General features: G+C 39.4%; 2 protein-coding genes and 1 long non-coding RNA gene across 4 annotated transcripts in view; 1 reads left to right on the top strand and 2 right to left on the bottom strand.

Moving 5' to 3' along the window:
- The window catches only part of LOC138972256 (uncharacterized), a 31,131-nt gene extending 30,745 nt beyond the window's left edge, over window positions 1-386 (bottom strand). The window contains exon 1 of the mRNA XM_070344974.1: window positions 237-386. Within this exon, the coding sequence (XP_070201075.1) occupies window positions 237-386 (150 nt within the window). The remainder of the gene's footprint in view (window positions 1-236) is intronic.
- The window catches only part of LOC138972257 (uncharacterized), an 86,065-nt gene extending 59,555 nt beyond the window's left edge, over window positions 1-26,510 (bottom strand). Inside the window, exon 1 of the mRNA XM_070344976.1 lies at window positions 26,207-26,510. Coding sequence (XP_070201077.1) covers window positions 26,207-26,264 — 58 coding nt within the window. The 5' untranslated portion in view covers window positions 26,265-26,510. The remainder of the gene's footprint in view (window positions 1-26,206) is intronic.
- LOC138973284 (uncharacterized) lies at window positions 2,444-5,730 on the top strand. 2 transcript variants are annotated; one of them, XR_011457947.1, is made up of 4 exons: window positions 2,444-3,453; window positions 4,140-4,197; window positions 4,540-4,633; window positions 5,204-5,730. It is a non-coding gene; the product is annotated as an uncharacterized lncRNA (long non-coding RNA). The 2 variants fall into 2 exon arrangements; XR_011457948.1 differs by lacking the exon at window positions 2,444-3,453 and adding an exon at window positions 3,567-3,658.
- Window positions 26,511-26,749: the final 239 nt, after the last annotated feature.

Raw genomic sequence — 26,749 nt, 5'->3', positions numbered from 1 at the left:
ACCTCCTATTCTACCCCCACCCCTCCTCCCCAAAGTAATATCTGCTGCATACTATAGCCTCAAGATTACCCGTCCTACCCCTCCCCGGCTTCTTCCACCTCGTCTCCTACTTCGCAATTGCAATCAGTGGATTCATGATCACACCAAGTACAGTAGACTATGTAATTCGCTTTTGACAAATCTACAAGGACCAACTGACTAAAACAAGTCAACACAGTCATTAGTTCATTTTTCACCTGATGTCTCTGGTACCATTCACACCTGTATCTGCCACGTGACGTCATTGCTCCATCCTGCAGACTACAGCTTCCTGTCCGTGTGAACCGTTCTGATCCTGTTCCTGTCTGTGTGCTGCACGTGCCCTGCGCTGGAACTGAGACATACATATATATCAATCGCTTTACTGCAGACATCCTTTTTATCTGCAAAAGTGCTATTTTATCGCTCTTTTAATGGTCAGAGACGCATGACACATTGTCAAAGTAAAACATGCTTTAAAAGTTTCTCTTTTTTTCACCATTAAAACTGCTGCTCCTAAAAGTATTAACACACACAAACAAAGAATTAAACAAAGTAATACAAGACAAGAATGATGCGCCACCATAAAACTCCCCTCCCCATTCCTGTGGAATTTCCAGTCACTAAACATAGCCCGAGGAACCCCAAAGCAGGGCTCCCCACGGACGCCCCAACTAGAGGGTCCCTTGACCCCCACTTTAAGATTTTAGAGGGTGCAGCGGAGTTTAAGAGGGTCCCAAGAGTTAAGGGGCCCCGAAACCCTCAAGTACTGATATTAATGCATTGTCATCATGCAAATACAGTGTGATCAGATGTGTGATATGAAGGTGGTTGTTTTCGTTGGAATATACAATTCCGTATTTTGTTGCATTAAACACACACACATACACACACACACACATACACACACAGACACACACACACACATACACACACAGACACTGACACACAGACACACAGACACAGGCACAGACACACACAGACACACACACACACACACACACGCGCCCACCTTTCCCCCCACCCCCTCCTCCCCCTGATGCTGATCTCATTAAGATTTGAAAGGGGTATTTCGCGTCTCTCTTAGTAAAAAATAAAACATTTTAAGGTATATATATTTGCTTGGTACGGGGGTTGGGCTTCTGTTAGATTTATTTCCATGACTGAGAGCCAGTTGCTAGCAAAGCATTCAGAACATTTAAATGGTGCAGTCTTTGAGTCTTGAAATACAATGACATTGACAGGCTCCCATCTAATGAAAATCTTTGAATGCCGAGTTTTGTGTTATCTCATCCAGAGAATTTTGCTTATGATTTAAGCATAAAATTCGTTTTAGACCGTAGGGTATTGGAATCTTTGCCGTCGATTTGTATCTAAACAATGAAAGTATTTGAGCGAACATTTCTATTTTTGTGCTCAATACAACAACGTTTAAGGTAGCAGTTTTGATCGACAAAGCAAAACAAAGAGCTAACGAGGAGGTTTATTGACATTTTGACAAACACCTCATCAAATCTATGGAGATCTATACACATGTGCGTGCTGTTTTTTCTGTCTGTAAGCGTATGCGTCTGTGTCTGTATGTGCGCTTACGTGGGAAACTTATAAAAGCTTGACAGTACCCTCCGCGTGTGTTATTGTGTGTGTGTGTGTGTGTGTGTACGTGTGTGTGTATGTGTGTGTGTGTGTATGTGTGTGTGTGTGTGTGTGTGTGTGTGTGTGTGTGTGTGTGTGTGTGCGTGTGTATGTGTGTATGTGAGTGTGTGCGTGCGTGCGTGCGAGCGTGCGTGCAAGCGTGCGTGGGAGCGTGCGTGCGTGCATGCGTGCGTGCGTGCTCGTGAGTGTATGTGTGTGTGCATGTGTGTGTGTGTGTGTGTGTGTGTGTGTGTGTGTTTGTGTGTGTTTATATGTGTGTGTGTGTGTTTATATGTGTGTGTGTGTGTGTGTGTATGTGTGTATGTGTGTGTGTGTGTGTGTGTGTGTGTGTGTGTGTGTGTGTGTGTGTGTGTGCATTAAAGGAGCCGGTGTACGTGTAGCTTGACATACACAGAGTATAGTATACATACTCCGACATGCATTCACAGGTGTTTATAATGTTTTAATTGTTTTTGTGTTAAGGCTGTAGCATGGCTCTCAAAAAGAAAATTGTTCATTTAAGGTGTTTTGTTTTCTTCAAAATAAGTGTTAAAAAAGTGTCTAAAAGTAGTGGAAGGGAGGGAACGAATAACATAAAAATAAAAACTATATAAACAGCTCCCCCAACAGCTAACAAACACATACAACTCAGTTGTAGCCAAATACTGTTTGCCAGCTTTGGAGGCAAGCGCTGTAACCACTAAGCCACTCCTGTTAGTCAGTTGAAATGGCCGGCAGCGCTTCACCGAAAGGCGGTTAAACGCGCTTTCTTTTTATGGGCGAGCCCCCATTCTATACGGATAGTTTCGAGGTTGACCATGGGCAGCGCCATTTTGTTGTGAAATACGTCATCAGTTTGTGTACACAGGAAGTTGTGACATCCGTCACCCTATGGGAGGGGTGGAGGCAACATTGTTCATCTGTAGAAAGTTGTGAAATCCGTCACCCTATGGGAGGAGTGAAGGCAAATTTGGTCACCACAGAGTTTGTGTAACACAGGAAGTTGTGAAATACGTCACCCTATGGGAGGGGTGACGGCAAAATCGCAAAAACATGATATGTCGTATTGTGCAGGGTCAACTGCAACAAGCTCAAACCGAGCCATTCATACCTAGTTGTATTTGAGCGACTTATATACCGACATTTTTATTTCTTATTTTCAGCACAGGTGTAGGAAAAATCATGAACCAAAATGTTATTTATTTTCTAATTTAACATTTTTTTTACAAATATGACCATGGTCTTTTAAACATACAGTGACATTAAACATTGTTATGTTAAAAAAAAAGAAAAAAGAAAAAAAGCTTTTGTGCACAAATCAGAAAATACATTGTACATTTTACCTACAGGCCAAACAGTGTCTGTTGGCGGCAAATGACCCAGCAAGTTGCTATTTTTAGATCGATTAAAAGTTGTCAAGAACAGGCGCTTACATTTGGATGTGTCCACTGATAGTAGGTTTGGTTGTGATCAATCAGAATGATGTGGGAATAAAAATGTATGACAGTTTGGTATGATGACATGTAATTCAAATATGCTGAAATGTAATATTATACATGATATAATATTATTATGGCTGTTGCCATACCATGAACCCCAAGAAAGGTTTAATGTTATGTAAAATCAAAATACCAAAATCAAGCACCTACTAATCTGGTCTACGGTGCGGGAAGATTGAGGTCAACTTCGCCGCGCCGCGCTCATTGACTTGCGTCAAGGCCGATGCGCGTAGATTCCCAGAATGTTTACTTTCGGTTAGATTCTTCGACAGCATTCGCAGAGGTGACTGCCGTTACAGAGGTGAGTAAAACTGACCATCGAAAGGAAAATAAGATTCATATTGGTAATACTAATAACATACTTGCACAAGCATGTATCTACCAAAACTGTATGGGATTACATAGTTGGAAAGGCGTGGTGAAGCGATCAAATCGAATCGTCCGTCTCAGTCAGTGCACTGCATGATCAGCCACCACGATTGAACGTCACTGTCTGTATTTTGTATGTAAGCAGAGCTTCCAAACTAGTTAAATCCTGATGTAGTTTACAAAAACAAAACAAAATCTCATTCCTGTTCCATTGTTATTCTTGTAGTTGTGATATATTCTAGTGAAACTGAAAGTAAGTGTTAAAAGCAGAAAAGCCGGACTGAATCAGGTAAATGGGTTGGGAAAGTTTTGCTAAGAAATCCTGTTATTTCCCTGGGTTAATAACCATCTCTTTGTCCAACTATTTACACAATTTATTTGACTAGTTTGTGGTTTCAATTGAAATTATTGTTGTATTTATTTCTAGACTGCACGAACTTGCATTGATTGCATTTCATTGTTACAGCACAAAACACTGAATGACACATACTGATTGACGAGCATGCCAATAGCCTTCTCGTTTTACAGTATAGGTACTGATAGTTACATACAAGTTTGAATATCACTTTGAACACTGCCACATTCAGTTCTTTTCATCATTGAATAATTTTGTTTCAGGAAGCAAGCACCACTTTTGTCAGAAGTGTGTCAAGCTCAAAGTACTATTTCACAAAAGGTGAGAAGTTATTCGTTACATTTGCAACATTTATTGTTAAAAAATATTAAACATAAAGGCAGAATTTGTTTGTCTTGTGATTGTGAAGCCTACAACCACACCCGCTTGTGATTTCTCAGTCAAGTTACTGCAGATTTGTGTATATTTCAGTCTCATGTGGTATTTGCCATATTTTTGTGTGAACATGTGTATTTTTCAAGACTTAGATTCTGTGATAACATAAAATACCATAACACATTTGACACCAGTGCATCATATAATATTTTTGGATAATTCTCATTACGCATGATTTTTTATTGTGTCACTGTGTGTACATTTACATGTGTTTTTAAATGTCAACAGGTGACAGTTCCACTTTTGGAAGAGGTGTGCAGTGAGATTGCAGAAAATGAATGCCTGTCAGCTGATCTGTGAAGCCATGTTAAAACCTTGGACTGTAAGTGTTTAGAGAAACACTGTATGAATGAATACAATTTTGTTGGAGTAGTGTTTTCACTTTTGCTTATAATGTAAAACAATTTCAAGTTTAAATTTCAAGTTATTCAGTTACGCTGAGAATAAGCTGTCATATATAGTAAGCAGTGCTCCCTGTATGGCATACGTGTAATTATTGTTGATCATTCGCGTACACATTCCAGACTTCAATCAATCAATATGAAGCTTGTCAATGTGCAAGTGTTCTTTTTGGATACAATGGTGTGTGTGTTTGCCTTTGTTTTAAAGTTATACGAGGCAGGGAATTATCCCAAGATATGGACTAATAAAAATCTATTATTGTATATATATATATATACAGTGGACCACCCCCCCCCCCCCCCCCCAATTTGATATTCCCTCCCTTTTAAGACCTTATTTTGTCAGTTTGTCTGTGCATAACTTCTGTAAATTTTCCTTCATTTTAAGACTGCCTCCTTTTAAAGACCCGCTTTCTCAGATTGTTTGAGGTAATACAAAGGTGGTTCTATTGTATGTGTTCAAGTGTAAGACTTTGTGGTCTGTTTGACAGGTGCTGTTCTTCGGGACAAACTTCAGGTGTTTGAGTCATGCCTTGGTCTACGAGGGAAGTTCCGGAACGCGGCCAAGGAAAAGGCTCACTCATTGTACTACGCAAGCCATGCAAGCATTACAGAGGTCACCAAGTCGACTCATGCATCAGCTTCCATTTGCCTCAGGATGTTTGAAAGGCTGGTCGAAGCAACCTATGGGTGCAACAGACCTGGTTACTGTACGAAATTTGCGTACAATCTTACGAAATTGAAGACCGCTGTACGATTATACGCCAGACATTAAAATCATACGCAAAACAAAAAAAAACAAAAAAAATTAAATTAAAAAAAAATTTAAAATAACAAAATTATATATAAGTCTGAAGAGGACTGTGTGAGCCTAGAAAGCAATGTGTAAAGAGGACTGTATGAGACCAGAAAATACTGACCAGTGCAGTGACAGAAATGAAGGGCTGACTCAATACTGCTGACAGCAGCTGATGCAAATTTTCCTCAGAGGTCAAAAATAAAAATTATGTTTTTCTAACATTCGTTTTGTGTCACATTTTCAAATATCTAATAGTGTATGGGGTTTTTTTTCAACAAAACTGTTTTAATTTACTTTCAGCACAAATTCTTTCTTACATGTATTTACAGTCTTTAAATAATGGGGTTTGAGGGGGGAATAAAGCACAGCGAGAATGAATTGTACACCTTAAAATTCTGATTGTACACATTTTTAGCCTCATTTGTACACCAGGAAATTTTAGTGGTAATCAGGTCTGGTGCAAACAGGAAGACAACGCGAATGACCGACCGGTGCCAGTGTGTGAGGAAGGATGTGATCAGGTATGTTGCTGGGAGTGTGGTGAAGAAACTAAAAAAGAAAGTTTGGGGCCTCAAGAAAGGTGCATACAGATACGAGAAACTGCGCTGTTTAGAAGCACTGAGGTTCAGTGAGCTGTCAGAAAGTGATTGTGATTCTTCAACTGACATGACAACGGTGCTTAACCGAGGAGGACTGGCATTTGTCAAAGACAACATTGTGCAAATGTTCCTTGACATGCAGGACATTTTTCGTCGGACTGTGGGTGTCGCTTGCTCTGCCAAAATGAAAGCTGATGACAAGGACTTTCTGCAACAGTGCCAAACCAATGATACAGTGCCTGTGCTTTTTTATGACACAGTTTATGCATTTGACATTTCTTTGAAAGTGCGAGAAGATGTTTTCGAAAATGCTGTCCTGTTTTTTTTTAAATCCGAGTTCACCACAAGCTGAGGACAATGTCAATGATGGACAAAGTGCACCGCGGGTGGAAAGAGTAGAGCATGAAGAACAGGTTGCGTACCAGTGACACTAACATTAACAAGGTGTGAGACGGACAAAGTTAGCTACATTGGTGCTCAGTGATTTACAAGCATGTTTTCTGTTGCTATGTAAATTCTCCTGTCTTATGTAGAACACACACACTTTGTATTACATGTTTTTTTTACAATAATCTCATTTGGTGCTGGGTACAAATATTTTAAAAGTTTTCAGGTTCATGTTATTCTCTAGTTTCACTTTTTGTTTTACGCTCGACACGTGTTTGAATCTGTATCTGTCTGCAACTGTGAGTAAGTACACCTGAATCCAACATACTAAAGAGAAATAGAGAGCTTCAGTATTTAGTCTGTACTTTAAAAAAAATTGTTATTGCTTGCATTTTTCTTCCGTTGTATTTTTTATGTCTTGAAAATAATAAAAATTGCTTTGAAAATGTATTGTGTACCGCAGTCAGAAGTAATTTATTACTTTTGGGAGTTTAGTAACGTGATATCAGTTTTCGATTGTTCGTTCACTTATATTGCTTTCAGATTTAACACACAAGAAACAGCAGCACGGTTTTCGTTGCGAAAACGGGCATTGGCAGTGCTACGCGATCGAATTGTGTATTATGTACACGCGGTGTTCTTCTGGAAAAGACCGAAGCGACATGTGACGTCAGTCGTTCAGCCCGCGAGCGGTGGGAGGGGGGGGGGGGGGGGTTCACATAGTTTGTTTGTTTGTTTGTTTGTTTGTTTGTTTCAGAACCACACCCATATACACACATTTCACATGTAAACCATTTGTCCGCCCCCTGTCGATATTTATCGACTAAGTTCCTTGTATTTATTAGTACTTGGGTTATTACGCGACTCATCTGGAGTATAGCACATGGCTTTGTCAAATATACACACCCTGACGAAGGCCACGAGGCCCAAATATTTGTGAAAACGTGAAGGCTTGTTTTGGTTATTTTTTCCTTATTTGTTTGTGTGTATATATATAAAATATCAGAAGTTGTGAAAGAAACAATTGAAAGTCAGCAGAGACTTTCTTCCGAGATTTGTTACAATCTCTTAGCAGAGAATGAGAGAGAGAACAAGTCGCGTAAGGCGAAAATACAACATTTAGTCAAGTAGCTGTCGAACTCACAGAATGAAACTGAACGCAATGCAACGCAGCAAGACCGTATACTCGTAGCATCGTCAGTCCACCGCTCATGGCAAAGGCAGTGAAATTGACAAGAAGAGCGGGGTAGTAGTTGCGCTGAGAAGGATAGCACACTTTTCTGTACCTCTCTTCGTGTTAACTTTCTGAGCGTGTTTTTAATCCAAACATATCATATCTATATGTTTTTGGAATCAGGAACCGACAAGAAATAAGATGAAAGTGTTTTTAAATTGATTTCGAAAATTTAATTTTGATAATAATTTTTATATATTTAATTTTCAGAGCTTGTTTTTAATCCGAATATAACATATTTATATGTTTTTGGAATCAGCAAATGATGGAGAATAAGATGAACGTAAATTTGGATCGTTTTATAAAATTTGTATTTTTTTTTACAATTTTCAGATTTTTAATGACCAAAGTCATTAATTAATTTTTAAGCCACCAAGCTGAAATGCAATACCGAAGTCCGGGCTTCGTCGAAGATTACTTGACCAAAATTTCAACCAATTTGGTTGAAAAATGAGGGCGTGACAGTGCCGCCTCAACTTTCACGAAAAGCCGGATATGACGTCATCAAAGACATTTATAAAAAAAACTGAAAAAAACGTTCGGGGATTTCATACCCAGGAACTCTCATGTCAAATTTCATAAAGATCGGTCCAGTAGTTTAGTCTGAATCGCTCTACACACACACACACACACACACACACACACACGCACACACACACACACACACACACACACACACACACACACACAGACAGACAGACAGACACACATACACCACGACCCTCGTCTCGATTCCCCCCTCTACGTTAAAACATTTAGTCTAAACTTGACCAAATGTAAAAAGTATCCCTTCACAGACAGCCTATTGGGAGCATCAGACCCTCCTCATATATATATTTCCAAGTGGACGTCAAAGTGAGGCTAATCAGTGCTGAAACACCCGAGCTATTAGCGATGGAAAGCACGCGTGAGCGCATAATCGGGCATAACTTCGGCGTTTGCTAATCGAGTAGCTGGATAATTATATCCTCCAAATGTATGCGATAGGTGTGGCATATGTCATGTCAAATTTCAGGCAAATCGCCGACTAAACACTAGAGTTATAGACGTACAAAAGCGGAATGATCAGACGGACAGAGGCATTTAATAAGATCAGCCATCCCCGGCCGGCCGGCCTGCTAACTTAACACTTCTCAATCATGTGCCTCTCCTGATTCATAAATGTTATGCATCTGAAGACAGTTCCAGCAGAACTCAATCTGTTACATCATTTTTCCTTTTCATTGTAAACAACTTTTGTCTTAGATTAGACCTGAGAGTGTTAGAATGTTCCCTCGTTTTCTGCGACCAACGGTTCCAGGTGAGATTACAACGAGCTCCGTCAGTAAATGGCAGGTGTAATGCATGTTAGTGTATCGGCGGGTAAAGTTTGGCAATTACATGTTGTTAGTGTGGTAAGTATTGTGAATTCTGGTGTTCGAGTGTGGAAATAGTGGTAACCCATGCGGCAACCTCTCGATGCTATCAAGCGACGTCATAAAACATCGCGCAGGTCACACAGTTAGTCTTTGATTATCTTATTTTTTTAAAGATATAAATCCCAAAGATGCTGTTCTTTGATATTCGATATAATTTTGGTGTCTGAGAACACTTTTAATTTTTCACTTCCATGTCACGCATATGGCCACCTTTTCCAGTTTCGACTTTTTTTCTTCTAGATAGACCAGGAATCGAGACTAGGGTGTTGATGTGTGTGTCACGAAACTGTACAATCAAATTGTACCAGATTATATCCCTCGACTTTATTCCGATAAATATCCATGGTTTAAGATCATCAAAGTGATTGAAATGCTGGTAAAAAAAATATGTGCACTATGGTATTATATTTATTTTATTTTATTTTTTTTTATTTACGAGGATTTATATCGCGCACGTATCTCACCACACAAGGCGACTCAAGGCGCATGTTACCTATTAATGCCGTGTGAGATGGAATTTTTTACACAATATATCACGCATTCACATCGGCCAGTAGATCGACTGCCTTTAGGCGCTGCATCCACCTTTCACGGCCTATTATTCCAGGTCACACGGGTATTTTGGTGGACATTTTTATCTACGCCTATACAATTTTGCCAGGAAAGACCCTTTTGTCAATCGTGGGATCTTTAACGTGCACACCCCAATGTAGTGTACACGAAGGGACCTCGGTTTTTCGTCTCATCCGAAAGACTAGCACTTGAACCCACCACCTAGGTTAGGAAAGGGAGGAGAAAATAGCGGCCTGACCCAGGGTCGAACACGCAACCTCTTGATTCCGAGCGCAAGTGCGTTACCACTCGGCCACCCAGTCCCTTGGAAACATAAAAAGTAATTCCTTATCTTTTTCATCCAAAGAGTGATTAACATTAATATTCTGCAAACAGATTTAAATTGATTGCTTTGTGTTTACCACCATCTCTTAGATCAACAACAAAATATATACCTATTTTGTGTTTGGATTAATACGAGCTCAAAAACAAAGAAAACCCAGTGTATGCAAATTAGATTCATTTGGTTTGTGTTAACAAGACAATGTGCCCGCTTTCTTAGTCGCGGGGGTTCGGCCAGCCTAAGATTGACTAGTCTTGGTGAAAACAATACAATGCGTTCAGTTTCCTTCTTTGATTTCCTGAGAAACCAAGTCACACAAAGTACCTGATGAAATTGCGCATTATATTTTGCATAAAGTCTTACTATGACATTTTGCAAAGTTTTGAATTTCTAAGTCAACTTCTTCTTAGTCGGACCCAGAACTTATCAGTTGGTCCTCGTACATCGCAGCACCTTATTACTAACCCAAGAACAAACACAAATGCGGTTTGCATTTCCATGTTCATTTGTCTGTTTTTATAAATGATGTCATAAACATTTGCATTAGTGTGTGCATATTTTGCATACTGTATTACCTTTTTGAGTAGAAACCAAAGTTCCGTGTAGAAATAAGATGTGTTCTAATCATTATCACACTAGTGGTTAAAACATATGATGATGCGCGCAACGCATACTTTTGTATGTTAGTTGTGGAGAATTAGTTAAACTATACACACGTGGCAGCCGGATCAGTTATGTTCAAAATGAATATGGCTTTTTGCAAATAAAATCTTTTCTACTTACATACGTAGTCAGTCTGGCAGCTGTCGCTAATGCTGGAGGCTAAACAATTCAAGGTCCCTGACCTGACTACGACGTCATTGCTCACTTTTGTAGCGTCCACAGTCAGCTTGATGGCCGTGCTGCTCACCCTGCTGGGGATGAAGGCGGAGCCCGCACTTCCCCCGGTACACGGGGCGTTATTGCCTGGACAGGTACCCGCCGTGTATTTACTGTTGTCTGTCAACAATCTCCACGTGACCTGTTGATCGGCCTGGAACCCGCTACAGGTGTAGGTGTTGTCTGTCTTGTTCAGTATCATTTCTGCCGTCTGGTCACTGCCACACGGTGACACCGTCACTCCTAAATACAATAACATTAGTTGATTAAAATCAACAGTGGCCGAAGTGTTTTAATGAATTGAGCGGTATATTTGTGAAAGATGCACCTAGGAGTAGGATCGATCGATCGGCATTTTGATTCAAGCTCCTGTGATGTTAGCCGATAGGTAAGTTTGTGTCGGAGTGGTTTATGAAATTTGTGGGATTTGAAAGGGACCGGTATAACGATGTCAGATTTCTCCTGATGTCAGCTCAGTTTCTTATTTGGCCTCGTTGATTTTGTATAAACTCCATACTGAAAAACACAAACACTCTTCGATATAGTTCTGACGACCGAATTTGGGTACTAAACATTCATGGGGTCAAATTTGTCCCACCAATTCTTTTGTTACTTAAACACAAACTTGTGATTCATCTAAAAATGTTTCCCTTCTCACTCAAGGAACGTAACCACTCAGTGCACCTTTTCGAAGAAATCAAATGTTGGTGTGAAATCTATAACAATTCACCACCAATTTCCTTCACTTGCAAGAAAGTGCCATGTTTTTCTCCCTTAAATAAGTTTACTTCTTTAACTTGACCAGGAAACAACATTTCCGTCTCGGGTACATATCGAGTGACTCGAGAAAGCTGACATCAGGAGAAATATGACATCGCTACACCGGCACTCTCCGCAAGTTACCTATTGGGTTGCAAGGTGGTCGGGTCTATCGTTTCGTTAAGCTAACACATTGTTCAAACTACCCGATCTTTTCTTTTCATACAAATAAAACCACATGAAAACCGATTTAGAAAAATGATCTCCTCTGAATCGTATTGCATTTAAAGATATGCGTCACTGAATGGATAATGAAATGTAATTGATTTAAAACAATTGCTTCACAATTATCTCTCTTGAACTCTCTTGCACAGAACACTTGTTTCCACTATTTGTTTGTTTGTTTGTTTGTTTGTGTGTGTTTGCGTGTGTGCGCGCGCATGTGTGTGTGTGTGTGTGTGTGTGTGTGTGTGTGTGTGTGCATATATATATATATATATGTGTGTGCGCGTGTGTGCGTGTTTGTGTGTGTGTGAACATGTGTGTGTTTGTGTATGTGTGTGTGTGTGTGTGTGTGTGTGAGTGTGTGTTTGCGTGTGTGTATGAATGTGTCTGTATGTTTGTGTGTATGTAAGTATGTATGGATGTGTGTGTTCGTCTGTGTGATTCTGGATTAAAGTGTATGTGCATATGTGCGCGTGTGTGCGTGTGTGTGCGAGTTTGTGTGTGTGTGTGTGTGTGTGAGTGTGTGTGTGTGTGTGTGTGTGTGTGTGTGTGTGTGCGTGTGCGTGTGCGTGTGTGTGTGTGTGTGTGTGTGTGTGTGTGTGTGTGTGTTCAAGACAACATTGATAGCACAAAAGATTCTTCAAATGCATTTATTTGCTTTGATGTATAATGGCCTTTCGTAAGTTAAAATCCCCATTATGTTTTGCTTCAATTTATGTTAGCACATGATGTTTCAGTCACATTTTACGTTAACATTTATAAAGTCATTGGTGGAATTAATCTGCAATTATTGGCTCTGTGTTCATGAACTGAGCATGATTCATTTTTATCATTGTAAGTGAGTTTCCACGAAAATGATCTGAATTTAGGTGCAAAACAATCGGCTGTAAAAATAAAGAGGCCTCTTTGTCAGTCATGATATCCACATGTTCAATTATGTTTTATGTAGGTCACAATGTAAATGAAAACAATGCTTTTTACATTTAGTCAAGTTTTGACTAAATGTTTTAACGTCACAGTAGAGGGGGGAATCCAGACGAGGGTCGTGGTGTATGTGCGTGTGTGTGTGTGTGTGTGTGTCTGTCTGTGTGTGTGTGTACAGCGATTCAGACTAAACTACTGGACCGATCTTTATGAAATTTGACATGAGAGTTCCTGGGTATGATATCCTCACACCTTTTTTCCTTTTTTTGATAAATGTCTTTGATGACGTCATATCCGGCTTTTCGTGAAAGTTGAGGCGGCACTGTCACGCCCTCATTTTTCAACCAAATTGGTTGAAATTTTGGTCAAGTAATCTTCGACGAAGCCCGGACTTCGGTATTGCATTTCAGCTTGGTGGCTTAAACATTAATTAATGACTTTGGTCATTACAAATCTGAATATTGTAAAAAAAAATTAAAAAAATATAAAACGATCCAAATTTACGTTCATCTTATTTTCCATCATTTGCTGATTCCAAAAACATATAAATATGTTATATTTGGATTAACAACAAGCTCTGAAAATTAAATATATAAAAATTATTATCAATTTTTTTTTTCGAAATCAATTTAAAAACACTTTCATCTTATTCCTTGTTGGTTCCTGATTCCAAAAACATATAGATATGATATGTTTGGATTAAAAACACGCTCAGAAAGTTAAAACGAAGAGAGGTACAGAAAAGCGTGCTATCCTTCTCAGCGCAACGAATACCCCGCTCTTCTTGTCAATTTCACTGGCACTGCCTTTGCCACGGGCGGTGGAGTGACGATGCTACGAGTATACGGTCTTGCTGCGTTGCGTTGCGTTCAGTTTCATTCTGTGAGTTCGACAGCTACTTGACTAAATGTTGTATTTTCGCCTTACGCGACTTGTTTATGTTTATGTGTAACTGTAAGCAAAAATATTTGACGATTCCTGAGTCTCAAAAGCTGTTTTTATATTTAGTCAAGTTTTGACTAAATATTTTAACATCGAGGGGGAATCGAAACGAGGGTCGTGGTGTATGTGGTGTATGTGCGTGTGTGTGTCTGTGTGTCTGTGTGTGTGTCTGTGTGTGTAGAGCGATTCAGACTAAACTACTGGACCGATCTTTATGAAATTATGAGAGTTCCTGGGTATGAAATTCCCGAATGTTTTTTTCATTTTTTTGATAAATGTCTTTGATGACGTCATATCCGGCTTTTCGTGAAAGTTGAGGCGGCACTGTCACGCCCTCATTTTTCAACCAAATTGGTTGAAATTTTGGTCAAGTAATCTTCGACAAAGCCCGGACTTCGGTATTGCATTTCAGCTTGGTGGCTTAAAAATTAATTAATGACTTTGGTCATTAAAAATCTGAAAATTGTAAAAAAAAATAAAAATTTATAAAACGATCCAAATTTACGTTTATCTTATTCTCCATTATTTGCTGATTCCAAAAACATATACATATGTTATATTCGGATTAAAAACAAGCTCTGAAAATTAAATATATAAAAATTATTATCAAAATTAAATTGTCCAAATGAATTTAAAAATACTTTCATCTTATTCCTTGTCGGTTTCTGATTCCAAAAACATATAGATATGATATGTTTGAATTAAAAACACGCTCAGAAAGTTAAAACAAAGAGAGGTACAGAAAAGCGTGCTATCCTTCTTAGCGCAACTACTACCCCGCTCTTCTTGTCAATTTCACTGCCTTTGCCATGAGCGGTGGACTGACGATGCTACGAGTATACGGTCTTGCTGAAAAATGGCATTGCGTTCAGTTTCATTCTGTGAGTTCGACAGCTACTTGACTAAATATTGTATTTTCGCCTTACGCGACTTGTTACATTTAGTCAAGTTTTGACTAAATGTTTTAGCATAGAGGTGGAATCGAAACGAGGGACATCTCCATCTAGTGAACGACGAAGAAGAAGAAGAAGAAGAAGAAGAAGAAGAAGAAGAAGAAGAAGAAGAAGAAGAAGAAGAAGAAGAAACGAGGGTCGTGGTGTATGTGTGTGTGTGTGTGTGTGTGTGTGTGTGTGTGTGTGTGTGTGTGTGTGTGTGTGTGTGTGTGTGTGTGTGTGTGTGTGTGTGTGTGTGTGTGTGTGTGTGTGTGTGTGTGTGTGTGTGTGTGTGTGCGTGCAGAGCGATTCAGACCAAACTACTGGACCGATCTTTATGAAATTGTACATGACAGTTCCTGGGAATGATATCCCCGAATGTTTTTTTCTTTTTTTCGATAAATGTCTTTGATAACGTCATATCCGTATTTTTGTAAAAGTTGAGGCGGCACTGTCACACCCTCATTTTTCAATCAAATTGATTGAAATTTTGGCCAAGCAATCTTCGACAAAGGCCGGACTTTGGTATTGCATTTCAGCTTAGTGGCTTAACAAATTATTAATGAATTTGGTCATTAAATATCGGAAACTTGTTAAAAAAAAAAAATATCATAAAACGATCCAAATTTACGTTCATAATAATAATTTTTTTTTTTTTTTTTTTGACCTCAGTTGCATGCAAGGCTGCTTCAACCCATCTTTTTTTTGCCTCTTTCGTCTTTTTTTTTTTTTTTTTTTTTTTTTTTTTTTTTTTTTTTCTTTCTTTCTTTTTGGGCGGTGAGCATATCCTTCTTCATTGGTCTTTTTTTTTTAATGAAATTTTAATTTTGTTTTCTTTTACATTACAGGTTACATTTCCATTAAATTACTTTTTTATTCAACAACAATTTAACTAATGTTTGCGTGTATGTGCATATGTGTGTGTGTGTGTGTGTGTGTGTGTGTGTGTGTGTGTGTGCGTGTGTGTGTGTGTGTGTTGTTGTTGTTGTTCCCATAATTCTGTTATATAATACATTTTCAGCGGGACAATACATAACAAGTTAATTAATCCAATTACAGTACTAGTTTTCAGCACAGCATCATACAGCGCATACATAAATAACTTTACATTAACAGCACAATACTACTAGTTATCTATATTCTTATACACAGTTCAATTTTACTAGAGATTTCGAAGTCGAGCTTGGTTCTGAAATAAGATCTTCATGTTAGTTTTTGGATTTCCGTACTTAAACTGGCTTACGCACATTTTCGATATCAATATAAGGTGATTAATTATGAAGGTTTTCTCTCTGGGGATATCACGTGTGAAATACCCAAAAAGAGCCTCTTCGCAGCTTAACTTTATATTTTTGCCTGTATATTTAAATATGTACCCTTGACATTCCTGCCATATGGGTTGCACTGCTCTACACTGCCAAAAAAAGTGCTCGATGAAGTCGGTTTCGTTACAATACTGACAGAGATTTGTTTGACGAATTCCCATCTTATGTAGCAAAATATTGGTGGGATATATATTGTGTAAAATTTTCCAATGCAATAGACGAAGACGGGTTTCTGTCGAGCATTCGTTAGCTAATTTCCAGTGTTTATCTTCTAATGTAATATTTAATTTGTTCGACCAAAATCCAGCTGAGCTTGGCTCCTTTGTCTCATAATTTAACATCTTTAGGCGGATTTGGCGTGGAGATAATTGTATAAATGGCATATGATCAGAACGGGCCTGACCCGTATCACGCAATAATAGAGCTTTAATGGCAGTCTGTATTGCATTATATTCAAATAGGCGAGACTGTTTATATCCAGTTCGTTCACATATTTCCTCAAAAGAGTACATGTCGTTATCGTTAAAAACATCTTTAACAACGCATATTTTAGCCTTTATCCAGTCATTCATGTATAGTGTTTGCTTCCTGTACCTCATATTTGTATTATTCCATAAGGTTTGATTGCGTACACTTATCTGCTGTTCATTACTGCTTATTTCTTTGATCTTGTGTTTATTGTTTAGCCAGGTGATAAAAGCTTGTTTCCAGAAATATTGCTTTATGGCACCTAGTCCTTTAAAATTTTCTGCACTCACATTTGAGCGCAGACAGCATAAGCGTTCGCCCAGATTTAAAAATGATGCTAATGGAATCTGTTGCCACTTTGCGTTACTTCCGTCCAGCAGCCTCATAATCCATGAAATTAGAAATGATGTTTGTACATCTTTGACATTAATCATTTTCAGACCTCCAAGATTTGTCTCTTGGCACATTACTTTTCTATTAACTTTTTCATAAGCTCTTTTGTTTGAATATTTTTTCTTCCAGATAAATCGGAATAGAGATGAATTTAGCTTATTGAGGAAGTTTTCTGTGGCACATAGAGATTGCAGTGCGTAAGTAAACTGTGACAACATTAATGTTTTGACTATACAAATTTTCCCCATTATACTTAGGTTTCTTTTCGACCATGTTGCTATTAATGAATTTACTTTATGTAGTTTAGGTTCCCAGTTTTCTTCTATGTTGGAGGCTGGGACAGAGTTGTTGAAATGAATTCCTAAGATTTTGATTTGTTTTTTCCAAATAATATTACATGGTCGGTCAGCAGAAAATTTATTTATACCAAGCCACATTGCTTCTGTCTTTTGATCATTCATTGCTAACCCTGAAAATTTTGAAAACTGAGTTATAAGATGTAACACGTTTCTTAGGTCTTTCTCATCTTGTAGGAAGAAACTAATGTCGTCAGCATACATAAGTAGTTTAAGAATTTCACCATGTCTATCAGAATTCCTTGGCAGTTTAATCCCTTTAACATCTTGATCTGCACGGATTTTGATTGCTAACACTTCGAGGGCCAGAACAAAGGCTAATGGCGAAAATGGACATCCTTGTCTTATCCCAGCATCACATGGGAATGGACTCGAGATCCATCCCATGTAATTAATACTACTCTCTGTATTTTTTGTTAAAGTATCGACCCACCTAATAAAATGTTTACCAAATCCGAACTTTTGGAACGCCCAGAGCATATATTCTTTAGATATCGTGTCAAAAGCAGCTCTGTAGTCCAGCGCCATTAAAATACCTGGTTGATTACTGTTATTCATATATTCAATGACGTCATCAATCATTCTAATAACAGTGCTGGAATTTCTTTTTTTTAAAAACCCAACTTGATCTTCACTTATTAAGTAATTGACGACTTGATTTAATCTGTTTGCAAGGCATTTCGCTAATAGTTTATAGTCGGTGTTCGTTACAGATATAGGACGCCAGTTATTTAGGTGCTCTCGTTTCAACCCCTTTCCTTTGTGTATCAGTGTGATTGCTGCTCGCTTCTGGGATACAGATAGTTCCCCTTTTTCAAAGGCTGACCAGAAAGAGGATAATAACATTTTGTTTATATTACTCCAGAAGAACTTTATGAAATTGGTTGTTATTCCATCCAATCCTGGAGCAGAATTACTTCGCATTCCCTTAAGTGCAATAAGGAGTTCTTTTTCTGTAATTTCTTGATCAATACTGCCCTTTTGCTCCTCTGATAATTTTGGGATGTCAGTGTTTTTTAAAAATTCGTCCCCAAGAAAGTTATTAAAATTGGTGTTTTTAGTGTATCTGTTAGTAAAGAAGCGGGTTTGTTCCTTTAATATTTCAGACTGACTTGTGATAAATTCATTCTCTGTTATTTCTATTCTATCTAGTATCTTATTTTTTGCGTGAGCTTTCTCTAAGTTTAGGAAATAACGCGTGTTTTTCTCACCCTCCTCAATGAATTTTATCCTAGATCTAATTTGTGCCCCTTTAGCTTCTTGTATTGTAAATAGTTCTAGCTCCTGCTTGATGTGCTCTCGCTTAGTCACCAGTCTGGCGTTACTGGGGTCCAGAGCCAAAAGTCTGTCCGTTTCATTTAACTGCTGTTGTAAAAGGGTGTGTTTGTTTATACTGAGAGTTTTCTTTTCTCTAGAATACGATATACACATCTCTCTTATTTTTATTTTACATATATCCCATCTTATTTGTGCATCTTCATTACTTGATTCTTCTTCATATTTTTTAAGAAATATATTGATGTTGTCAACTAATGCTTTATCGTGTAGTAGGCTATCATTAAACTTCCAGTATGATGGACCACGCAACACGTGCGTTACTTTGTAGGTCAAGATGACCTGTCGGTGATCTGAATGAGCCACTGACTGTATAATACAATCGCTGGCGTGGTCGACCACTCCACTAGAGGCTAAAATGTAATCAAGTCTTCTTGCTATAAATGGGTTCTTGCGACTCCACGTAAATTCTTTGCAATCTGGGTTAAAGAGTCTCCACATATCATCCAGCTGACAGTCACTCAAAAAACGTTTAAAATTGTCTATAGCTTTCTGTGCATGATCATCACCACAAATTACATCAAGTGAATTTGACAGAACACAATTGAAATCTCCACATACAATAACGTCATCTGTTTCAATCGTTTCAATGTGGGTACTTAATCTTTTAAGAAAAGGTTCTTTCTCATTCACTATTGTTGGGGAATACACATTGATTACATTCAGTTTCTTATCATCTATCTGAATTTCTACACCTAACATTCGGTCTGTTTTAAACACACATTTTACATCATGTTGAAAGTTCTTATTCACTAAAACTAGCTGACCCATACTGTGGTTGGAGACAGTGGAATAAAACATCTTCCCTTCCCTTCATAATAATAATAATAATAATAATAAATAACTTTTCTATAGCGCGAGTCCCATCAATTGGCTCCAGGCGCTTTACAAATTCATTATAGAATAAACTAGCACAAATCAACAAGCATACAAAGCATACATTTAACTGAGACATAACACCAAGATCTCAGGCACTAAGCAAAACTTAGCGTACAATGTTAAAAGTAAACACACACACACACACACACACACACACACACACACACACACACACACACACACACACACACACACGCACGCACGCGCACACACAAAGATACCATTGACAAATAGACCATAAAGCACATACAGGGTAGAGAGTTCCAAAACAGAATAGAGTTGTGGAGAGTCTACTCAGGCTAAGCAAAGGCTTTACGAAACAGGTATGTTTTGAGTTGTGTTTTGAAGGAGGAAAGGCTGCTGGAGTCACGGATAGAACTTGGAAGCGAGTTCCAGACGGTCGGAATCTGGTACCTAAAGGTTCTTTCACCAAAGGTCTTGGTCCTGGTTTTGGGGATGCGAAGGAGTTTTTCAGAGGAGGATCTGAGAGAACGGGATGGCTCGTAGATACTGAGGGAATGGGACAAATATGGGGGGAAGTGATTTCTCAAAACAGCGGTACCCCAACAGAGCCAGCTTGTACTCGATTCTATACTTCATAGGAAGCCAGTGAAGGGTGGTAAGTAGGGGAGTGACACGGTCTTTCTTAGACTTCTGCAGAATGAGCCTAGCAGCACTGTTCTGGACTCTCTGTAAGCGATCAAGTTCTTCAGTGGGGAGGCCGGCAAGCAATGAGTTGCAGTAGTCAAGTCGACTCAGGATCAGAGAGGAGACAAGTTGAACAGTGGCTTGGAGTGTCAGGAATGATCTGACAGAGGAAATCTTGCGCAACTCAAAAAAGGCACATTTACAAACAAAACTAATGTGTTTTTGCATTGTCAGAGCAGAGTCCAGGTACACGCCTAGGTCCTTAACAGCGGTTTGGGAGACAATCTGAGTGTCGCCTATTGTCAGGGAAGTACAGTCAGTCTGATTTAAAGCATGCCTTGAGCCTGACAGCATCACCTCAGTTTTTGGGTCATTCAGCTTGAGTTTATTGTCTATCATCCAGTCTTTAACTGACTCAATGCAGCGCTCAGTGTTTTTAACCACTTTTGGAAAATCACTGGGGGGAGCAGAATCCTCTATTTGGGTGTCGTCGGCATACTTGTGGTGTTCGCAGCCATGCCTCGAGATGACGTCAGATAGGTCCTGTGTGTATAGTGTAAACAGAACCGGGCCTAGAACAGAGCCCTGAGGTACTCCGTGCTTCAGGGGAACAGGGGATGATTCATCTTATTCTCCATCATTTTTTTATCTAAAAAACATATAAATATGTTATATTTGGATTAAAAACAAGCTCTGAAAATTAAGAATATAAAAATTATTATCAAAATTAAATTGTCGAAATCAATTGAAAAACACTTTCATCTTATTCCTTGTCGGTTCCTGATTCCAAAAACATATAGATATGATATGTTTGGATTAAAAACACGCTCAGAAAGTTAAAACGAAGAGTGATAATGGACAACAGGAGGGGGGAACATGTACACAGGGAGATAGTGATCAAGCTGGAGGTCGTAGAGAAGGTAGAGCAGTATAAGTATTTGGGGGTGATTATAGACAATAAGTTGACATGGAAACCAAACTCTGATGCCCTTGTGAAGAAACTCCACTCTCGCCTGTACTTTTTGAGAAAACTCAGGTCTTTTAACATCAGACAAGAAATCCTTCAGATGTTTTACACTTCAACGTGCAATAGTGTGTTGTACTTTGGCTCCGTGTGTTGGGGTGGCAACATCAACAAGCAAGACAGGGATATATAGATTAGATAAATTCATCAGGAAAGCAAGTGGGGTGGTTGGGAGGAAGCAGGACAATTTCACATCAACACATGAACGACGACTGACTGACAAGGTACAGAAGATTTTGGCTGACGACTCGCACCCACTCAGACCGGAATTTGACAGTAGACGGACAGACAGGAGCAACAGATTCAGACAACCAACCGCAAGATCAACACGCTACAGAAATTCGTTCATTCCATCTGTAATTCACATCTTCAATTCTCAGGTGGGGCGGTAGATGCTGGTGTTGTCGCTCTGATGCACGGGGTCAGTGTTCTGTATTGTTTCAGTATTGTTGATTTTGTTTTGCATGATTATATACTCTTATTCTACTCTCTTAGACAATATGTGATAACCGGCAAGGTGCTGACTTTCGTTTGTGCATTGTTGATGGTGAATGCATGTTAATTTATTTTTAATATACTTTCTTATGTGATAACCAATGTGCTGTATTTTCTCAGGACAAAGAACAAATGTTTATTTTGAATGTTTTATGTATGTTATTATTACGGACAGCAATGCAATTTCTCTTTTAGAGATTAATAAAGTTATTGTATTGTATTGTATTGTATTGTATTGTATTGTATTGGTACAGAAAAGCGTGCTATCCTTCTCGGCGCAACTACTACCCCGCTCTTCTTGTCAATTTCACTGCCTTTGTCATGAGCGGCGGACTGACGATGCTACGAGTATACGGTCTTGCTGAAAAATTGCATTGCCTTCAGTTTCATTCTGTGAGTTCGACAGCTTGACTAAATGTTGTATTTTCGCCTTACGCGACTTGTTTTTTCTCCATTTATCAGTATCATGATATCAGATCACTTAAAGCAACTTTTTTTTAAAATTTCAGGATTCTAAGACTGATTGCAGTGATTTTTAGATTCATTCTTCTTGATATCGATTTAAAATTATCCCAAATTAAAATCAAATAGTGGAAACCAACGTTTTGTGCAAGGGAGATCATTTTGAAGCAATTGTTTTAAAACAATGAAATCGCATGCTGATAGCCTTCGAAAAATTAATCTTAATAAGGAATTAAGATCTCTACACACTTTGTCTTTCTAGTTTTCTCTGTTGTATTTGAGAAGGAAATTGTTTTTTGCAGAATTATAAAAAAACGAAAATCAAGGGAGGCAAGTAACATATGAATGATAAGGAAAACATCACACATTCAATGACGGCATATCTTTCAAATGCGACACGATTCAGATAAGATATTTTTCTAAAACGTTGTTCAATGTGTTTTCTTAGTAAAAATGAAAAATATCGGGTAGTTGGAACAATGTGCAAGAATATGTTGTGTTATAAGCGAGCTAGACCAGTACGCCCTTATAGACTATTGGTCGAGGTCCGATTCGTTTGTTTTATTTGCAAATTTTCTTCTAGAGTCCAATTCAAAGAAATGTGCTCTTTGCTTGTTTTGGAGAAACAATAATGGAGATCAGTTTTAAACTCTGATGAGCGACTGACTGTAGCGAGAGGTGTCAGAGATTCTGTCGAAGCAGAGACATAGGCTATATGATACGGGTTGAAGAAACTCGATGCCAAGCAGACTTATGTCTTAATTGCAATAACTGAAACAATCTTTGTCTATGTTCATTTCAGTGTGTACTAAATTTTGTCAACTAGTGCTGCTTCTATAGACTCGGGACCAAAACTTCACGTTGCGGCTTGGTTCGCGGACGAACTGTACTGACTCGTGACTCACTAGCTTTGTTGTTGTACTCTCAGTTCAATCATCAGAATGCTTTTGAATAAAGTAGAATTCTAAGTAGAGCAAATGAAATGGAAGGTGTGTTAAAAAGAAACAAGTCGCGTAAGGCGAAAATACAACATTTAGTCAAGCTCAGTCGAACTCACAGAATGAAACTGAACGCATTGCATTTTTTCCGCAAGACCGTACACTCGGAAGATCGTCTGTCCACCGCTCGTGGCAAAGGCAGTGAAATTAACAATCCAGAAAACCGCGGTAGCGGTTGCCCTGAAGAGGATAGCACGCTTTTTACATTTAGTCAAGTTTTGACTAAATGTTTTAACGTAGAGGGGGGAATCGAGACGAGGGTCGTGGTGTATGTGCGTGCGTGTGTGTGTGTGTGTGTGTGTGTGTGTGTGTGTGTGTGTGTGTGTGTGTGTGTGTGTGTGTCTGTGTCTGTGTGTGTGTGTGTGTGTGTGTGTGTAGAGCGATTCAGAGTAAACTACAAGATCGATCTTTATGAAATTTTTCATGAGAGTTCCTGGGAATGATATCCCCAGACGTTTTTTTCATTTTTTTGATAAATGTCTTTGATGACGTCATATCCGGCTTTTCGTGAAAGTTGAGGCGGCACTGTCACGCCCTCATTTTTCAACCAAATTGGTTGACATGTTGGTCAAGTAATCTTCGACGAAGCCCGGACCTATTAGTTATTAGTTATTAGTGTGTTTGCGATGGTAAATGCGCAACGATTAAACCGGCACGGAACCAGTTTCAAAAATATCGTCAGCTACGACGATTAATTACTCATGCAGTCGGGGCCCTAGCGTGCTATACGCACAAGAAGACAAACACACCTACTAGAAGTCAAGTAGAAAGTGTGTGTGTGTGTGTGTGTGTGTGTATGTGTGTGTGTGTGTGTGTGTGTGTGTGTGTGTGTGTGTGTGTGTTCGTCGGGAGCCCTGCCTCAATCGACGTTTTTAAGAGGTTAAAGCCCCACCACGTCTCACATGAGGTTCACAGAACGATGAACACTTTTACAACATAAAACATTCTAACCTTATGGAACACTCTTGCAATAGCATTATTTTAACAGCATAAAATGACACATGGCTATTTAGTATGCGTAAACCACACACCAGTTCTCGTGGTTTATTTTACCCCTGAGCCATCTTGACCCCGTGTGATCTACTTTTCCTTTTTTTACATACGTGATGACTTTAGTCGTCAGATTGTGGTTTTAATGAGACTCTGCTATCTGCAACAGCATGTTACTGTGTACCTCTGAATAAAAAAATAAAAAAAGACTGATAGTGACACAAACCGACTGGCGGCGACTTCGAAGAAACTAGCGGATATTGGGAAATTCGTCTGCTTGGGCAATGGTAAGATGCAGCTCATTTGATGTGATAGTATCCCTGTCGTGGAAGCACGTGTGTATGCGCGCAATACTCAACATACACAGACACAGCAACAAACAGTGTAACATGGTTGAACTCTCAGTCGACAAGCATTTTGAACAGGGTAAAATTGTATCGTTTTCGGTAGACCACGTCCCAGTCATCAATTAAGAAGAGCTGCAAGTTGCAAACACCAGTCGATTCATTCATCGAGTTTGCCTGGCAAACACCCAGGCTCCCTGCTACTTTCAAACGTGTCAAACTTCGAACAATACTGACTTTGTTTTGATGATAAACTAATTACTTCGTGTTCTGATAATGTTTGCGTAACAAGCTGTCAATTAATTATTTAGATTTTGAAAGTTAGGTCCAGCGCAGGGCGGGGATGTAGCTCAGTCGGTAGCGCGCTGGATTTGTATCCAGTTGGCCGCTGTCAGCGTGAGTTCGTCCCCACGTTCGGCGAGAGATTTATTTCTCAGAGTCAACTTTGTGTGCAGACTCTCCTCGGTGTCCGAACACCCCCGTGTGTACACGCAAGCACAAGACCAAGTGCGCACGAAAAAGATCCTGTAATCCATGTCAGAGTTCGGTGGGTTATAGAAACACGAAAATACCCAGCATGCTTCCTCCGAAAACGGCGTATGGCTGCCTAAATGGCGGGTTAAAAAACGGTCATACACGTAAAATTCCACTCGTGCAAAAAACACGAGTGTACGTGGGAGTTTCAGCCCACGAACGAAGAAGAAGAAGAAGAAGAAGGTCCAGCGCCATAACGAGACGTTCTTCTTCTTCTGCATCTTCGTTCATGAGCTTAGACTCCCACGTTCACTCATGTTTTAGCACGAGTGAATGTTTACGTGTATGACCGTTTTTACCCCGCCATTCAGGCAGCACACGCCGATTTCGGGAGAGGCATGCTGGGTATTTTCGGGTTTATATAACCCACCGAACTCTGATTTGGATTACAAGATCTTATCCGTGCGCACTTGGTCTTGTGCTTGCGTGTACACACAAGGAGGTTCAGTCACAAGCAGGTCTGCACATAAGTTGACCTGGGAGATCGGAAAAATCTCCACTCTTAACCCACCAGGTGGCAGCGACCGGGATTCGAACTTACGACCTCCCGATTAGGAGGCCGACGTCTTACCACCATGCCACTGCGCATAACGAGACGTTCGATTCACACGGTTCTATCGGCACGAAATACATTCTTTGACGAATGACTCACTCTGAACGGAAAGCAGCCATGATGTTCCCGACCGGTAAGAGTTCTAACGGTACTATGTTTGCCCAATGTAAACGCTCGTGGAGGTCTGTGATGGTTTACGGGAGGCGGAGTGCCTTTATATAAAGCTGGACAAATTGCAACAAACCAGCTGAGTTTGTGTCACCCCTCACGGCATACTTCGTTCCCAAAGAATAAATACAGATGAAGTAAATTACAATGATTCGCACCAAAACAGAAACTCAAAGCATAGCTGCCATGCGGATGGGTGTAAACAGGTATAGCTAACCAAAGAAGGCAAGATGCACCGACTGGCTACAATCGAAATGTTTATAATTCAATACATTAAAAAAATAATCAAATTTTAAATTAAAAGTTACGTCTCGCCGGATTCGATTTCTGTGGTTTTTCCTCTACCGGTACAGCACAGCGGCACTATTCGACTGTAATGCTACGTTTACACTATGTTCCCTGCGGCCACGGCAGCCCCGTTTGCCCGAAACACACACACACACACACACACACACACACACACACACACACACACACACACACACACACACACACACAAAGCCAAACACGCCTGATAGCCCATACTCACCGAATGTTGGAAGTACGCTGGCGGCAAGAATCATTAGTTTGTAACAAAATGAATTCATGGCCAACTGTGGTCGAGCACTCTCCTGTATAACCTTTTCAGACTAGAAGTAATTCACGACTGCAGACACTGCCGTCAGCAAAACGTACAGTTTTAAGTCTCTTTTTTGGCGAGTTCTGCTAAAATGTGGTAACAAATTGCTGCATTTCACTTCCTTGGCAGTTTAATATCCTTCGCTTGTCCGCGAACAGTTTAAAACGCTCTCTTCGTCGCCTGAAAAGTCGACGTAGTGATGATCGCATCTTACCACCCCAACAACATTCAAATGCACAGCAATTTCAGTTCCTGGTTGAGCGCAGAGCGAATGACGGAGTAAGCCTATATGTACCCAAAATAACTACCCGTACGCGCAGATTACAATGTCACAACACATATAACTGCACAATCTTGAAAACTCTTAAACATAGTTGTTCCGTGTTTTAATTAGGCGGTTTCTAAAAAATCGTTCAAAGCATTGTTTTCACTTTGGACTTCAGTTACCTAAAC

This window comes from Littorina saxatilis, linkage group LG8 (assembly GCF_037325665.1).
Source record: "Littorina saxatilis isolate snail1 linkage group LG8, US_GU_Lsax_2.0, whole genome shotgun sequence".
NCBI lineage: Eukaryota > Metazoa > Mollusca > Gastropoda > Littorinimorpha > Littorinidae > Littorina > Littorina saxatilis.
Note: the sequence above shows the minus strand (reverse complement) of the source record. Positions and strands in the feature narration are given on the sequence as shown.